The sequence below is a fragment of the Callionymus lyra genome, chromosome 3 (genome assembly GCF_982586985.1).
Source record: "Callionymus lyra chromosome 3, fCalLyr1.hap1.1, whole genome shotgun sequence".
NCBI lineage: Eukaryota > Metazoa > Chordata > Actinopteri > Syngnathiformes > Callionymidae > Callionymus > Callionymus lyra.
In genome coordinates, this window is record NC_141820.1 from 4,723,841 (window position 1) to 4,741,340 (window position 17,500).

At 42.3% G+C, this 17,500-nt stretch overlaps 4 protein-coding genes across 13 annotated transcripts in view; 3 read left to right on the plus strand and 1 right to left on the minus strand.

Moving 5' to 3' along the window:
* plekha5 (pleckstrin homology domain containing A5) overlaps positions 1–3,436 on the plus strand; it is a 195,825-nt gene extending 192,389 nt beyond the window's left edge. For 8 of the 9 annotated variants that reach the window (XM_087786192.1, XM_087786193.1, XM_087786197.1 and 5 more), the window contains one exon: positions 616–3,436. In XM_087786192.1, the coding sequence (XP_087642318.1) occupies positions 616–677 (62 nt within the window). In that variant the 3' untranslated portion in view covers positions 678–3,436. Of the gene's footprint in view, positions 1–610 lie in introns of all 9 variants that reach the window. The other variant, XM_087786194.1, reaches the window with a different exon arrangement.
* A 1,342-nt stretch (positions 3,437–4,778) lies between these two features.
* Positions 4,779–12,393, plus strand: LOC148083064 (zinc finger protein aebp2-like). 2 transcript variants are annotated; one of them, XM_087786201.1, is made up of 8 exons: positions 4,779–5,285; positions 6,628–6,859; positions 8,856–8,963; positions 9,038–9,215; positions 9,291–9,415; positions 11,009–11,076; positions 11,141–11,248; positions 12,375–12,393. In XM_087786201.1, the coding sequence occupies exons 1-8, from the start codon at positions 4,864–4,866 to the stop codon at positions 12,391–12,393; spliced, it is 1,260 nt and encodes a 419-aa protein (XP_087642327.1). In that variant the 5' UTR covers positions 4,779–4,863. The 2 variants fall into 2 exon arrangements, with proteins under 2 accessions (XP_087642327.1, XP_087642329.1); XM_087786203.1 differs by lacking the exon at positions 12,375–12,393 and adding an exon at positions 11,821–12,367 and having other exon boundaries at positions 11,141–11,783.
* A 1,245-nt stretch (positions 12,394–13,638) lies between these two features.
* Positions 13,639–15,878, plus strand: ndufa5 (NADH:ubiquinone oxidoreductase subunit A5). The gene is made up of 4 exons (XM_087786205.1): positions 13,639–13,683; positions 15,352–15,396; positions 15,453–15,569; positions 15,627–15,878. Exons 1-4 carry the CDS (start codon positions 13,663–13,665, stop codon positions 15,792–15,794), a joined length of 351 nt encoding a protein of 116 aa, XP_087642331.1. The 5' UTR covers positions 13,639–13,662; the 3' UTR covers positions 15,795–15,878.
* Positions 15,613–17,500, minus strand: part of cog5 (component of oligomeric golgi complex 5) — a 94,192-nt gene continuing 92,304 nt past the window's right edge. Inside the window, exons 19-23 of the mRNA XM_087786204.1 lie at positions 17,254–17,330; positions 17,043–17,169; positions 16,900–16,979; positions 16,698–16,808; positions 15,613–15,749 (exon numbers count right to left, since the gene is read on the minus strand). Coding sequence (XP_087642330.1) covers positions 16,700–16,808; positions 16,900–16,979; positions 17,043–17,169; positions 17,254–17,330 — 393 coding nt within the window. The 3' untranslated portion in view covers positions 15,613–15,749; positions 16,698–16,699. The remainder of the gene's footprint in view (positions 15,750–16,697; positions 16,809–16,899; positions 16,980–17,042; positions 17,170–17,253; positions 17,331–17,500) is intronic.

Here is a 17,500-nt window from a genome sequence, read left to right on the forward strand (position 1 = left end):
TATTTTATATAGAAGTACTACTCGATCAAACAACAGAATATCAAAGTATAAATGTAAAAACAATAAATCATTCATTTTACCGTGACTTTTTATGAAATAAATAAAAAGCTCAACCTTTAAATGTATGAATAATTGAATTATTAGCATAGAGATAACATATTAGCATGCAACTAATGTGTTAGTGTGAGCTAATGTGCTAGTGTGGAGTTAATGTGTTAGCATGCACACTAATATGTTAGCTCCATTCTCACATATTAGCTGCACATTTATATATTAGCTCCATGCTAACATGTTAGCTGCATGGTAACACTTTAGCTGCATGCTCATGTGTTAGCATGCAGCTAATGTGTTTGTTTGGAGCTAATGCATTAATGTGTAACTAACATGTAAGCATGGAGCTAACATATTAGCTTAATGTTAAAATATTAGCTGCACATTTATATATTAGCTCCACACTAACATATTAGCTGCATGGTAACACGTTAGCTGCATGCTAATACTTTAGCATGCAGCTAACGTGTTAGTGTGGAGCTGATGTGTTAGCGTGTAACCAACATGTAAGCATGGAGCTAACATATTAGCTGGAAGCTAACAGCTGTGTCTCCTGCAGCGCAGACGCTGACGATGCTGAGCAACGACACGTGAGCGGCGGCGGCGGCGGCGGCGGCGTCCTGTAGAGCGACTGTAGCAGTTCTACCAGCGTCTTCCTGCGTTTACAACATGACACTACTGTTACATGACCACCAGGGGGAGCACCGGAGGAGCGCGTCCACCCGGAGGAGACTCCAGAGACGTACAGAGTCAGGATCTTTTAACTACAGTCGTTTGTTTAGCTTCGTTCATCGTCTGCTGATCCAGCAAACATTCCCCTGCCAGAGTGATTTGATCGTCGTCCAGTAACTAGTGACGGAGCTACAGCTCTACACTGAGTCTCAGGAGGATGACTAACTTCCGGCCTCTAGATGGCAGCAGTCATTACGTCCTCCACAGCTAAAGGAAGAATGATGACTGAGGACGAGAGGATACATTGATTCAACAAATGAAAGCAGTTACGACTTCGTCAAGAGTCATGTGGTCTGTAAATACTACAACACCAGAGTCAAGTACTGGACAATACTACACATATATACTTGTTACTACACTATCACAACACCAGAGTCAAGTACTGGACAATACTACACATATATATTTGTTACTACACTATCACAACACCAGAGTCAAGTACTGCACAATACTACACTATCACAACACCAGAGTCAAGTACTGGACAATACTACACATATATACTTGTTACTACACTATCACAACACCAGAGTCAAGTACTGGACAATACTACACATATATACTTGTTACTACACTATCACAACACCAGAGTCAAGTACTGGACAATACTACACATATATACTTGTTACTACACTATCACAACACCAGAGTCAAGTACTGGACAATAATACACAAATGTTACTACACTATCACAACACCAGAGTCAAGTACTAGACAATACTACACATATATACTTGTTACTACACTATCACAACACCAGAGTCAAGTACTAGACAATACTACACATATATACTTGTTACTACACTATCACAACACCAGAGTCAAGTACTGGACAATACTACACATATATACTTGTTACTACACTATCACAACACCAGAGTCAAGTACTGGACAATACTACACATATATACTTGTTACTACACTATCACAACACCAGAGTCAAGTACTGGACAATACTACACATATATACTTGTTACTACACTATCACAACACCAGAGTCAAGTACTGGACAATAATACACAAATGTTACTACACTATCACAACACCAGAGTCAAGTACTGGACAATACTACACATATATACTTGTTACTACACTATCACTATACATACTTGTATCAACACAGACGATGAATGAATGAACAAAAAGTTGTAAAACGACAAATAGTTAAAAGATCTTGAACGATTCTGGCGAGAATCCAAACCTCCGACGCAGCGTTTGTCGCTTCCATCAACACGTGTTGCTATAGAAACGTTTGCATCCCTGACGACTGGACCAGACGCCGCTGTCGACAGGTGTGTCCAGGTGTGTCCAGGTGTGTCCAGGTGTGTCCAGGTGTGTCCAGGTGTAGATGTACAGTCGTGAATCCACCAGAACACATGCAGTGCTTTACTCTCCTCAAGTGACCACCAGTATTTTCTTAACCACGGCCGTCGCCTGCTCCTCCTCCTCCGTCTGCTCCTCGTCATCGGAGGAGGAGGAGGAGGAGAACCTCCTCCACTTCATGCTGCTCCTCCTCCGTCTGCTCCTCTTCATCTGACGAGTGAGGAGGAAGAGAAGAACCTCCTCCACTTCATGCTGCTCCTCCTCCGTCTGCTCCTCTTCATCTGACGAGTGAGGAGGAGGAGGAGGAGAAGAACCTCCTCCACCACTTCATTCTGCTCCTCATCCGTCTACGCCTCTTCATCTGACGAGTGAGGAGGAGGAGGAGGAGAAGAACCTCCTCCACCACTTCATTCTGCTCCTCATCCGTCTACTCCTCTTCATCTGACGAGTGAGGAGGAGGAGGAGGAGGAGAAGAACCTCCACCACTTCATGCTACTCCTCATCCGTCTGCTCCTCTTCATCGGAGGAAGGAGGAGGAGGAGAAGAACCTCCACCACTTCATGCTACTCCTCATCCATCTGCTCCTCTTCATCGGAGGAAGGAGGAGAAGAACCTCCACCACTTCATGCTACTCCTCATCCGTCTGCTCCTCTTCATCGGAGAAGTGAGGAGGAGGAGGAAGGAGGAGGAGGAGAAGGAGAACCTCCACCACTTCATGCTGCTCCTCATCCGTCTGCTCCTCTTCATCGGAGGAAGGAGGAGGAGGAGAAGAACCTCCACCACTTCATGCTACTCCTCATCCATCTGCTCCTCTTCATCGGAGGAAGGAGGAGAAGAACCTCCACCACTTCATGCTACTCCTCATCCGTCTGCTCCTCTTCATCGGAGAAGTGAGGAGGAGGAGGAAGGAGGAGGAGGAGAAGGAGAACCTTCACCACTTCATGCTGCTCCTCCATGTTTGAACACGAGTTCACACTCTTTGCAGACGCTGTGATTATTTATGTTTGCGACACAAACGTACGTGAATGTTTTTCTAGTTTTTATTTACACGACGGTCAGGAGGAGGCGCGACGGTCAGGAGGAGGAGGAGGAGGCGCGACGGTCAGGAGGAGCAACAGCACACGTACGAAGCAATAAGGACTTTGATCTCCCAGAAAAAACAAGTTGTATAAACTGTACAAAAGAAAAGACTTAGAGTAATTTATGTACACACTGAAAAAAAAGAGTGAATATATTAAGAGCTTATTATTAATATTATTAGAATCAATATGCAAACGTTCATATTCATCTGTTTTATATCATGTGGAATAAATGTCGATGTTCTTAAGAAGTTCTTAAGAAGTTTCTTGTGTTTGTTTCACCGCAGAAATCACTCTTTCTACATAAGTATTGGGTTCAAGGACAAAGTATTGGACGAAATATGAAAATAACTATTTATAAATACATCATTTTTAATGTACTTTTAATATACTTTCTAACTACTTGTTATTGATTTGATAAACTACACGAACACGTGTTTCAAAGGTTTGTCGGAATTTAATCATAAATAAAAGATTTTCTTTCCGGAGAAAAAAATAATTCTGGTAAAATATTTCTCACCAAATGAGTAAAATAATAAATACTCTTATTAAGACACATGTTGATGTTTTATTTGCTGTACAGAATTTGTTTTGTTACGTTAAATTCACTTTAAAGTTTAAACATTTATTCACTTTTCTACTGAATCATTGATCAGTTAAAATGTTTAGGTATTGATTGAAGTATTGATTGAAGTATCGAATACAAAATTATTAGTTTTATTGTAAACTTGTGCATGTTTTTGTCTTTTGTACAAGAGATTTGTTTGTGGAATCAAATAGTTTGACTCTGAAGGAAACAAAGTTTTAATATTTCACTGAAACACAGTCTTGTGTTTTTTTTTCTATTTTAATTGAGTTTAAACACAACAATGAAGTATCTTTAAGAATCACGTGAACATTTGTCTGATAAAATCACGTTCACTTTCAAACCTGAGTGAAAATAAAGTGAATTCTGGTCAAATATTCCTCCACAAAGAGTTAAATAATAATAATAATAATAATAATAAAGAAGAATAAGGTCTTAAATCCTGGTGCTCACTGTGAGCAGAACCTTGGACCCCCTCAGGTCTGGACCCCCTCAGGTCTGGACCCCCACAATAAACCTCCATGTTGTTCCAGATCAACAAGTGTTTCCGTCACAAAAACGCGTTCAAATCTGGTCAAAAGTTCTCCTTCTGGTCGTGAAGCTGCAGCGACATCAACGACACTCCAGTATTTTCATCATTTTTGTCTTTTCAGCACTTTTTTCTTTTTTTCTCCTCGGATCATTTTTCTGTTTGTCGGAACACGTGGAGCTGCGAGGCCACAATGACAGAGATCGTCTGTCGCTGCGAGGATGAGTCACTACACGAACCTTCACGTCCTAAAGCTCGTCTTCTCTCCTTCGTTGTTTGTTGCGTCACGTGATCTCGTGAAGAAGCAACTTTTACATGAAAACAAACAAATAACGTCGACGTTGTTTCCAAACCGATGTCGTTCGTTGCGACAAAGATCGTAAACCTTGAAGGCTGGAGTGGCTGCCGAGCGAGTCCTTGCGGGGAAGAGACGATCTTCGGCCATGCGGGGCCGTGACGTCAGCGCTCACCCCTGCTGTGAGGAAGAGGGTGAGAGGAGGAGGAAGAGGAGGAAGAGGAAGAAGGTCTGGAGGTAACTTTGAGTCTAGAAAACACGTCCAGTCATGGCTCAGACCAGCAGCGAGGGATCGGAACAAGGATCCGAACCCAGGCTCGAGTCCAGCGGGTCCGCGGCGGGAGCCGGTCCTGGAGCGCAGGCCGGGCCGGACCCCGAACAGGACCCCGAACAGGACCCGGGCCACGACAACATGGAGGCGAGCGAGCGCCGGGAGCCCGCCTCGACGAACCAGGACGGGCCCGGCGGGGACGGGTCCGGCAAGAGTCCGGTCCAGGGCAGTCTGGCGAGCGGAACCGAGTCCGCGCAGGAGGGATCCAGGGTTCTGAGCCCAGAACAAAGAGACGAGGGGAGCGGATCCTCATCGCCGCCCGCGGGACCCACAAAGAAAGCCGGAGTCAAGAGACGAGCCAGTCTGGAGATCACGTCCTCTGACGGGGAGCCCTTGAGCAGGATGGACTCGGAGGACAGGTGAGGGTCTGGAGTCCAACTAGCAACCCTTGATATCATGTAGTGAGGTTTAGTTCAAACATTTCTTTATTCTTGATAGTTGGATATAAATAAAGGTTGTTCCAAATATTTGTTAATAAAGAAAAAAAAAGGACAATAAAGTTCGTTCAAAATATTTGTAAATAAAGTAATAAAAAAAAGGAAAATACATTTTGTTCAAAATATTTGTAAATAAAAGTAATAAAAACAGGACAATAAAGTTTGTTCAAAATATTTATTAATAAAGGACAATAAAGTTTGTTCAAAATATTTGTTAATAAAGTTTAAAAAAAAGGAAAATAAATGTTGTTCAAAATATTTGTAAATAAAGTAATAAAAAAAGGACAATAAAGTTTGTTCAAAATATTTATTAATAAAGGACAATAAAGTTTGTTCAAAATATTTGTTAATAAAGTTTTTTAAAAAAGACAATAAAGTTTGTTCAAAATATTTGTTAATAAAGTTTTTTAAAAAAGACAATAAAGTTTGTTCAAAATATTTGTCAATAAAGTTTAAAAATAAAGGACAATAAAGTTTGTTCAAAATATTTATTAATAAAGTCAAATAAAGGACAATAAAGTTTGTTCAAAATATTTGTTAATAAAGGACAATAAAGTTTGTTAAAAATATTTGTTAATAAAGTTTTAAAAAAAATACAATAAAGTTTGTTAAAAATATTTGTTAATAAAGTTTAAAAAAAAAAGACAATAAAGATTATTCAAAATATTTGTTGATAAAGTAAAAAAAAAGGACAATAAAGTTTGTTCAAAATATTTGTCAATAAATTCAAACGAAGGACATTAAAGTTTGTGTGTGTGTGTGTGTGTGTGTGTGTGTGGGTGGGTGGGTGCGGGTGCGCGCACGTGTGTGTGTGTGTGTGTGTGTGTGTGTGTGTGTGTGTGTGTGTGTGTGTGTGTGTGTGTGTGTGTGTGTGTGTGTGTGTGTGTGTGTGTGTGTGTGTGTGTGTGTGTGTGTGTGTGTGTGTGTGTGTGTGTGTGTGTGTAAAGACTGTTCTTCAGAGTCGACTAATGTTTCTCAGTTTCTGTGAAGCGTCACAAGCGTCAACCGTCATTCGCTCGATGATGAATCACGCGAGTCACATGACGCCCACACAGATACTCAAATGACTCAGTTGAGTTGCTGGTTCGATTCCTGATTGAAACTTGTCATACGTGAGGTTCTGGTCCACGAGTTGATCTGCAGCTGCAACAGTGATGAAGACGCGTCTGAATCATTTCTCCTCAGAGATACATGTTTGTTGAAAGTGTTGTTCCAGAGCAGCAAACACTTCCTGTCATGTGACCAGATGAACTCTTGTGTCCAGTATCAGCAGCACTCTGATGGACATGGACAGCACGGCCTCCAGCGGTCGCTCCACTCCAGCCTTGCTCAACGGTCACGCGGGCGGCGCTGGTTCTGGAAACGGTTCAACGCCGTCGAGCAGGAAGTCCCTGAACTACACGTGCTGCTGGGATCACTGTCAGCTGCTGTTCCACTGCAGTCCAGACCTGGCAGAACATATCCGGGCCACACATGTGGACGCTCAGAGGGGAGGGGTGAGTCCACTGGTGATGATGTCACCGCTGCAATCTGCTGAGTCATCATCTAACAATCGCTTCTTAAATCTGCTGAGTCATGATGTAACACGTGCATCTTAAATCTGCTCAGTCATGATGTAACACATGCATCTTAAATCTGCTCAGTCATGATGTAATACGTGCATCTTAACTCTGCTGAGTCATGATGTAACACGTGCATCTTAACTCTGCTGAGTCATGATGTAACACGTGCATCTTAACTCTGCTGAGTCATGATGTAACACGTGCATCTTAAATCTGCTGAGTCATGATGTAACACGTGCATCTTAACTCTGCTGAGTCATGATGTAACACGTGCATCTTAACTCTGCTGAGTCATGATGTAACACGTGCATCTTAACTCTGCTGAGTCATGATGTAACACGTGCATCTTAACTCTGCTGAGTCATGATGTAACACGTGCATCTTAACTCTGCTGAGTCATGATGTAACACGTGCATCTTAACTCTGCTCAGTCATGATGTAACACATGCATCTTAAATCTGCTGAGTCGTGATGTAACACGTGCATCTTAAATCTGCTGAGTCGTGATGTAACACGTGCATCTTAAATCTGCTGAGTCATGATTTAACACATGCATCTTAAATCTGCTCAGTCATGATGTAATACGTGCATCTTAACTCTGCTGAGTCATGATGTAACACGTGCATCTTAACTCTGCTCAGTCATGATGTAACACATGCATCTTAAATCTGCTGAGTCATGATGTAACACGTGCATCTTAAATCTGCTGAGTCGTGATGTAACACGTGCATCTTAAATCTGCTCAGTCATGATGTAACACATGCATCTTAACTCTGCTGAGTCATGATGTAACACGTGCATCTTAAATCTGCTCAGTCATGATTTAACACATGCATCTTAAATCTGCTGAGTCGTGATGTAACACGTGCATCTTAAACCTGCTGAGTCATGATTTAACACATGCATCTTAAATCTGCTGAGTCATGATGTAACACGTGCATCTTAAATCTGCTCAGTCATGATTTAACACATGCATCTTAAATCTGCTGAGTCGTGATGTAACGCGTGCATCTTAAATCTGCTCAGTCATGATCTAATACGTGCATCTTAAATCTGCTGAGTCATGATGTAACACATGCATCTTAAATCTGCTGAGTCATGATGTAACACGTGCATCTTAAATCTGCTCAGTCATGATTTAACACATGCATCTTAAATCTGCTGAGTCGTGATGTAACACGTGCATCTTAAATCTGCTGAGTCATGATTTAACACATGCATCTTAAATCTGCTGAGTCGTGATGTAACACGTGCATCTTAAATCTGCTCAGTCATGATTTAACACATGCATCTTAAATCTGCTGAGTCGTGATGTAACACGTGCATCTTAAATCTGCTCAGTCATGATCTAATACGTGCATCTTAAATCTGCTGAGTCATGATGTAACACATGCATCTTAAATCTGCTGAGTCATGATGTAACGCGTGCATCTTAAATCTGCTGAGTCATGATGTAACACGTGCATCTTAAATCTGCTGAGTCATGATGTAACACATGCATCTTAAATCTGCTGAGTCATGATGTAACACGTGCATCTTAAATCTGCTGAGTCATGATGTAACACGTGCATCTTCAATCTGCTGAGTCATGATGTAACACATGCATCTTAAATCTGCTGAGTCATGATGTAACACGTGCATCTTAAATCTTCTGAGTCATGATGTAACACATGCATCTTAAATCTGCTGAGTCATCATGTAACACGTGCATCTTAAATCTGCTGAGTCATCATGTAACACGTGCATCTTAAATCTGCTGAGTCATCATGTAACACGTGCATCTCAAATCTGCTGAGTCATCATGTAACACGTGCATCTTAAATCTGCTGAGTCATGATGTAACACGTGCATCTTAAATCTGCTGAGTCATCATGTAACCTTGTATTTGTTGTCGTTGGTTACAAACAAACTGATGTTGTTGTTCCTGCAGGTGTTTGTGTGTTTGTGGAAAGGTTGTAAAGTTTACAACACACCGTCCACCAGTCAGAGCTGGCTGCAGAGACACATGATGACACACAGTGGAGACAAACCCTTCAAGGTGACGCACACACACACACACACACACACACACACCTGCTACAGCTCAGTGTGTAACTGGTGTGTTATGTCCAGTGTGTTGTCGGCGGCTGCAATGCCACCTTCGCCTCCCAGGGGGGGCTGGCGCGTCACGTCCCGACTCACTTCAGCTCCGGATCCAAGATGTCGAGTCAAAGCAAAGTGAAGGAAGATTCGCCGTCGAAGGCTGGACTGAAGAGAAGGAAGATGAAGAACAAGCACCGGCGCTCGCTACGTACGTCGCACACATCTACACACACATCTACACACATGTCTACACACACGTGTGTGACTGTCTTTGTTTGTGCAGCTCGACCTCACGACTTCTTCGACGCTCAGACGATGGACGCCATCCGTCATCGAGCCATTTGTCTGAACCTGGTTACACACATCGAGAGCCTCGGCAACGGACACAGTGTTGTGTTCCACAGCACGGTGAGAACACACACACGCACACACACGTGCACATTTACACACACACGTGCACACGCATTTACAGATTTACACACACATGCACACGCCTTCACACATCTACACACATACACAACTACACACACACACACACACTCACACACACGTGCACATTTACACACACACGTGCACACGCATTTACAGATTTACACACACATGCACACGCCTTCACACATCTACACACACACACATACACAACTACACACACACACTCACACACACGTGCACATTTACACACACACGTGCACACGCATTTACAGATTTACACACACATGCGCACGCCTTCACACAACTACACACACACACATACACAACTACACACACACATGTACACAACTACACACATACACAACTACACACACACATGTACACAACTACACACGCACACGACTACACGTACACAACTACACAGGTACACGACTACACATACACACGTACACAACTACACAACTACACGTACACAACTACACACACACATGCACACGATTACACGTACACAACTACACATGTACACGACTACACATACACACGTACACAACTACACATGTACACGACTACACATACACACGTACACAACTACAAATGTACACGACTACACATACACACGTACACAACTACACACACACACATGCACACGCCTTCACACAACTACACATGCACACGACTACACATACACTACTACACACGTACACGACTACACATACACATATACACAACTACACACACACATGCACACGCCTTCACACAACTACACACATACAACTACACACACACATACACGACTACACATACACACGTACACAACTACACACACACAACTATACACACATGCACACGCCTTCACACAACTACACACACACACGTACACAACTACACACACGCACACGACTACACACACACATGCACACGACTACACGTACAAGACTACACAGGTACACGACTACACATATACACGTACACAACTAAACACACACACATGCACACGATTACACGTACACAACTACACGTACACAACTACACATACACACGTACACAACTATACACACATGCACACGCCTTCACACAACTACACACACACACGTACACAACTACACACACACACGCACACGACTACACGTACACGACTACACATACACACGTACACGACTACCACCCACACACATGCACACGACTACACGTACACAACTACACACGTACACGACTACACATACACACACACAACTATACACACATGCACACGCCTTCACACAACTACACACACACACGTACACAACTACACACACACACGCACACGACTACACGTACACAACTACACAAGTACACGACTACACCTACACACGTACACAACTACACACGCACACGACTACACGTACACTACTACACACATACACGACAACACATACACACGTACACAACTACACACACACACATGCACACGCCTTCACACAACTACACACACACAACTACACACACAGCAGCTGAAGGAGTGTAAAAGAAAGTGCTAATCCATCACTCTGGCCACGCCCCTTCATCATGATTGGTCAACTCATGTTTCAGGTGATAGCCAGAAGAAAGGAGGATTCTGGGAAAGTCAAGCTTCTTCTACACTGGACGCCTGAAGACATGTGAGTAAAACTATGAATGATCAGTTTCCTAACTTGACCTTTGACCTTTTGTTTTTGTCCTCAGTCTCCCTGATGTTTGGGTGAACGAGAGCGAGAGACTGCAGCAGAAAACTAAAGTGGTTCACCTGTCCAAGCTGCCCACGGACACGGCCGTCCTGCTGGACCCCAACATCTGCAGGTGAGTCACTGGTGACCCTCGATTCAAACATCTGCAGGTGAGTCTCAGGTGACCCTCCATACAAACACCTGCAGGTGAGTCACTGGTGACCCTCGATTCAAACACCTGCAGGTGAGTCACTGGTGACCCTCGATTCAAACACCTGCTGGTGAGTCACAGGTGACCCTCCATACAAACACCTGCAGGTGAGGCACAGGTGACCCTTGATTCAAACACCTGCAGGTGAGTCACTGGTGACCCTCGATTCAAACACCTGCAGGTGAGTCACTGGTGACCCTCCATACAAACACCTGCAGGTGAGTCACTGGTGACCCTTGATTCAAACACCTGCAGGTGAGTCACTGGTGACCCTCCATACAAACACCTGCAGGTGAGTCACTGGTGACCCTCCATACAAACACCTGCAGGTGAGTCACTGGTGACCCTCCATACAAACACCTGCAGGTGAGTCACTGGTGACCCTTGATTCAAACACCTGCAGGTGAGTCACTGGTGACCCTCCATACAAACACCTGCAGGTGAGTCACTGGTGACCCTTGATTCAAACACCTGCAGGTGAGTCTCAGGTGACCCTCAATACAAACACCTGCAGGTGAGTCACTGGTGACCCTCGATTCAAACACCTGCAGGTGAGTCACTGGTGACCCTCCATACAAACACCTGCTGGTGAGGCACAGGTGACCCTCCATACAAACACCTGCAGGTGAGGCACAGGTGACCCTCCATACAAACACCTGCAGGTGAGTCACAGGTTACCCTCCATATAAACATTTGTAGGTGAGTCACAGGTGACCCTCCATATAAACACCTGCAGGTGAGGCACTGGTGACCCTCCATACAAACACCTGCAGGTGAGGCACAGGTTACCCTCCATATAAACATTTGTAGGTGAGTCACAGGTGACCCTCCATATAAACACCTGCAGGTGAGTCACTGGTGACCCTCCATACAAACACCTGCCGGTGAGGCACAGGTGACCCTCCATACAAACACCTGCCGGTGAGGCACAGGTGACCCTCCATATAAACACCTGCAGGTGAGTCACTGGTGACCCTCCATACAAACACCTGCCGGTGAGGCACAGGTGACCCTCCAGACGCTAACACCTGGATCTTCTCACCTGCAGGATGTTCTTCTGAGGGCGGGCCTGGAACCCTCAGCAGCTCCAGAGGGTCCAGAGGGTCCAGAGGGTCCAGAGGGTCCAGAGGGTCCAGAGGGTCCAGAGGGTCCAGAGGGTCCAGCAGGTCCAGCAGGCGTCGGGTGTGACCTGTAGTGAGAAACATCGTAGGAACTAGTTAGACTCGTTGTTAGACGTTTGTAAATAACTCAGATGTGTAATATATTTTTATACCTTTTGTTTTTTACTGTAGATGTTTCTCCGTCAAAACCCATTAAAATGATTTTTCCAGAAGCGTTTGTTTCTCTTTGTCCGATTCAAACCAAAACCACCAGATTTATGACACGACGGTCGGGTGGGAGGAGACCACGGGGCAGACCCAGGTGGACCGGCTTCTGATCTTCTGTCGACCTGTAACGGAGCCGCCGCGGGGATTGAACTCCAGCGAAGTAGACGATAAAATACTATTATATATTTAAAACGTTCTTCATCGAGCGTCTTCTAAAGTGTTTTGCGCGATAGTTTAGTCTTTACGGTAAATACGTCACTGAACTCCAAAGACGTGTTTTGATGGCGAAGCTGTGAGACTTAAAAACACATTTTAAATACAATAAAGTCTCAGTTTTTTTATCCTTAAATGAGTCAATAAATGAACTTTGACACCTGTTGCTGTTCGTACACCAGAACACTAGGTGGCGACCTGATGCCGGTCATCTGCTGATTGAGAACACGAAGAAGAAACACTTTAAGCAGGAAACTGATTTAAACGTTTTCTTTTATCTTTATTTTTAATTGTTTTTTACACGATAAGGATCAATTTATGCGTCGAAATGTTAACGTTGTGAAAGTGTCGTGTTTTACGCTTAAACGTCGCTCACACACTCAGCGAACTCATACTTTACACTCCCGTGTTTACACGCTACGTCACATCCGTCGAGCTCAAAAAAACAACAATGGAAATATTTTATTTAAAAATGTCAAAAAAATAAATTGACATTTAGTTTTTACGCACGTGCGGCTCACAAATCATCGTCATAATGTATTTATTTTATATATAGTTTTAGGTGAAACGAAATAATTAATCTTCTATATGTGTAATATTTTAATGTTTCTGTTGTAAATTGGATATTTTTGGGATAATTAGTTACAAAAGTCGTTCTTGATTTATTTTATTTTAATAATTGAAGTCACGTTTCTCGTCTGCTCACTGAAGCTCTGCTGCCCTCTGGTGGACAAATAGAGGAGCGTCCCTCTGACGTCACAAGCGACCCCGGAAGCAGCAGCAGCAGCGATGTCTGGACTCTTGAAGAAGGTGCGTGTAGAGGTCACGATTAAACACGATTAAACTGCAGTAACGCGTCCACACGAGCCTTAAAAACACGTCAGAACAGAATTAAATCATGTTATCGATCAACGTCATGATCGTGTTTCGTCGATGGTTCAGGTTTAAATGATGTGTTAGCATGTTAGCATGTTAGCATGTTAGCTGCAGCTACTGTCCTCTGACGAGTAAACGACATATATTGACGTTTAAACGTTGAGAAATCATCAATTATAATTGTTTTTATATTTATAATATTGTATCAGTTGAACTCGATAAGTAACGTTAGTTGTAACTTGTATTCAAGATGAAAGAGTATCATTGTTATTGTCCAGCGTTTGAAATAAATGGAATATAATTAAATGTATTTAAAGAATTTCCGGAATTAAATACAAAACACAAAGAAAATGGTATAAAGTGTCGATCAGTGTTTTTGTTTTTCGAGTCTTAAAATCAAAATATTAAATTATTTTTCATTCTTTTTATGAACGAAACCGTGATTTAATATTTGAATCTATACGTTTTTACTCATCAAATAAATGTTATTAACAATATATTAAAGTTGTTTAAACATTTATAATAATATACATTAGACTTTGTTGTTAGTTTAGTTCCGTCCTTTATTTATTATTGTTAAATATATTTAGTTCCTTCAATGTTGTTTGACATTAAATACATTTGAAAGTAAAATGTTCAGAAAAACAAATGTGTTGTTAGTTTAAAATGTTCTTAAATGGTTAAAAAAAATAGTCTCAGGTTTACTCTGACTGTGTAATATCTGAGTTTATTCTATGACGTCACGTTGTTTTAGCTGACGCTTGCTATGACGTCACACGGAGGGAATAAATAAATGAAACATCTTCACACGTTCACTTAAAATAAAACTTATTAAAGCTCAGAATATCCTGGATCTTTATCTCAACAAACACTAATGACAACATAGAATTAATAATACAAGAGTTTATTTACGTTTAACTTTCTATATTTGCTGTTGTTTTGTTTCTCTTTTGCCTTTAATTCATTAAAATACTTGTAAAGTTTGACAAACTAACGCGTGGATTGTTTAGTTCAACGACATCTACTGGTCATGACGCGTCACTACAGACGAATGTTTTTAGACGTTATTTTACATGATTTATATTATGATTTTTATGTTTATACTTTTAACAACAGGAAAAAAAACTGATTTGCATCATTAGTTCAGATCCAAGTTTCAACCTTTTTAAGTAAAATAAATAATACAAATAATTTCTTCTTCTTTGGTCGGAAACATAACTTCGACTCATTACTGCCACCTTGAGGACGTGTTTTTCAAGCACCACCGCAGTGCATTGTGGGAACGACCCTCGTGATTGTGGCTCGAGTGAACGTCGGTGTTTTCTAGTTTAAGTTTAAGTTAAGTTTAAGTTAAGGAACGAGTAACGATCTCTAGTTCTAGACGCAGCAGACGATCCTTCACGAGTCTGGTTCTGCTTGAGGTTTCTGCCTCTTCAACTGATGTTTCTCTTTCTTTACGTGTTCCTTAAATTGATTTGACAGTTTGAAGCTGAACTTTATTTAAACCAACCCGTGAACAAAAGAACAAGAGTGTTTATAGTTGTGGACAAACAAGAGAAACGACAGGAAGTTGATCCACAAACGTTTATTCTTCTCCTGCAGACGACGGGCCTGGTGGGTCTGGCCGTGGCCCAGAACCCTCACGAGGTGAGCCTCGGACCCGGTGTGTGTCTCTGCCGGTCCTGACTCTTCTTCTCCTGCAGCGTCTCCGGATCCTCTACTCCAAGATCCTGGCCTCGGTGCAGACGATGCCCCCGGAGGCGGCGTACAGGAAGTACACGGAGCAGCTGGTCGGCGAGCGCTTCGCTCACGTCAAGGCGGTGGGTTGAAGGACGGTGACGCGTCGCCACGGCAACCGCTGATGTTGTGTTCCTCAGGAGGCCGACGTGGAGAAGCTGCAGCAGAAGATCGACTGCGGGCAGATCGAGGAGGTGATCTTCCAGGCCGAGTGTGAGCTGGCGCTCGCCAGGAAGATGAACCAGTGGAAGCCCTGGGAGGCGCTGGTGGACGAGGCGCCGGCCAATCAGTGGAAGTGGCCGGTGTGAGTGTGTGTGTGTGTGTGTGAGTGTGTGTGTGTGTGTGTGTGTGTGTCTGTGTGTGTCTAAATAAACCTCATCTTCTCTGAAGAATCTGGACTTAATTTAACATTTCAAAGGTTTATTTGACTGAAGTGATGGATTTATATCATTTAATTCATTTATATATAAAGGATAAATAATATTTACACAGTTTGTTATTAAACATCGTTTAAACAAATGTTTCTAAACTCTTTGTTTTAATTCAGTCTTAGAAAAAACTATGGAAAGAAAATAATTGAAAACTTTTAATTATTTAAAACATTGTTTAATTGTTATTTATTTCCATAAATTTAAGACTGAATCAAAACATTAACATTTAATTTTGAGTTAAAACAATTGAGAAATTAAAACAATTTTGAATATATTTCATTTTTACTTTTTTTATATTGTTTTTTTTAAAGCCTTACGTTATTTATTTCAATCGTTTTGTTTATTAATTCAATTATTTATATATATTTTAAAATAAATTATTTTGTACATATTTTTAAATTCTTATCCCAATAATTTGGTAATTAAAAAAAATATATATTTTAAAGTGTATTGTTTTAAATTCAATGTGTTTCAGCCATTTTTTAGGTAAAAATTAAATATATTCAAAATTGTTTTAATTCCTCATTAAATTTAAATTTAAAACGATATACATTAAAAATCTTTTAATTTAGAAAAAAAATAACCAAATTATTGGAATGAGAATAAAAATATGTACAAAAGATAATTTATTTTAAAATATATCCTAAAAATAATTGAATTAATAAACAAAACAAATCCATTTTTCTTTTTAATGATTGAAATAAATAACGTAAGGCTGAAAAAAACAAACAATATAATTCAATATTATGATCTGATTCCTTCAAAATAAAAGTCACTGACCTTCAGGCGCTGGATGCTCTCTGCAGCAGCTGCAGCATTATGGGATAGATGGGCGCGAACTCCTTGCCCTGGCGAGCTCTGACCGACTGCACGTACGCCTCCAGTGAACCCCTGACGCGGTCATTACTAGTTATTATAGTTTCATCCATCAAAGTTTCAATGTGTCGTGTGAGGCGCGGCCGCCAGAGGGCGCCACACTGACCTGATGAGCGCCAGCCGGTCTCTCTCTGACGGATGGTCGTCCAGCCACTGAGAGTACCTCGCCACTGACCACTCGGCCCTCTGAGACACACACTGTTACTACACACCGACGCTACACACCGACGCTACAGGTGAGTACACCACCTGGTGGGGCGAGCGCAGCTCGGGCGGCGCCCTGGAGAACAGGAAGTGCAGCAGCGTGCTGAAGGGGATCAGCTCCCCCACGGCCGGGCTGGCGCTGACCAGAGCGCTGGTCTGGAACAGCAGCGGTCTGGACACACCGGGCCAGAGACGCGTCACCGTTTCAGAGCGTTTGAGACGACAACGTCAACAGAGGTGGAGAAAACAAACGCACCTGAAGGATCGAAGCATCCGGTACGACTTTCCCAACTCGGACACTCGCCTACACATCGGAGCGACTGCCATCTCCATCTACACACACACACACACACATCATTATCATCATCACACACACATCATTATCATCATCACACACACACATCATTATTATCATCACACACACACATCATTATTATCATCACACACACACATCATTATCATCATCACACACACACACACACATCATTATCATCTCCATCTAC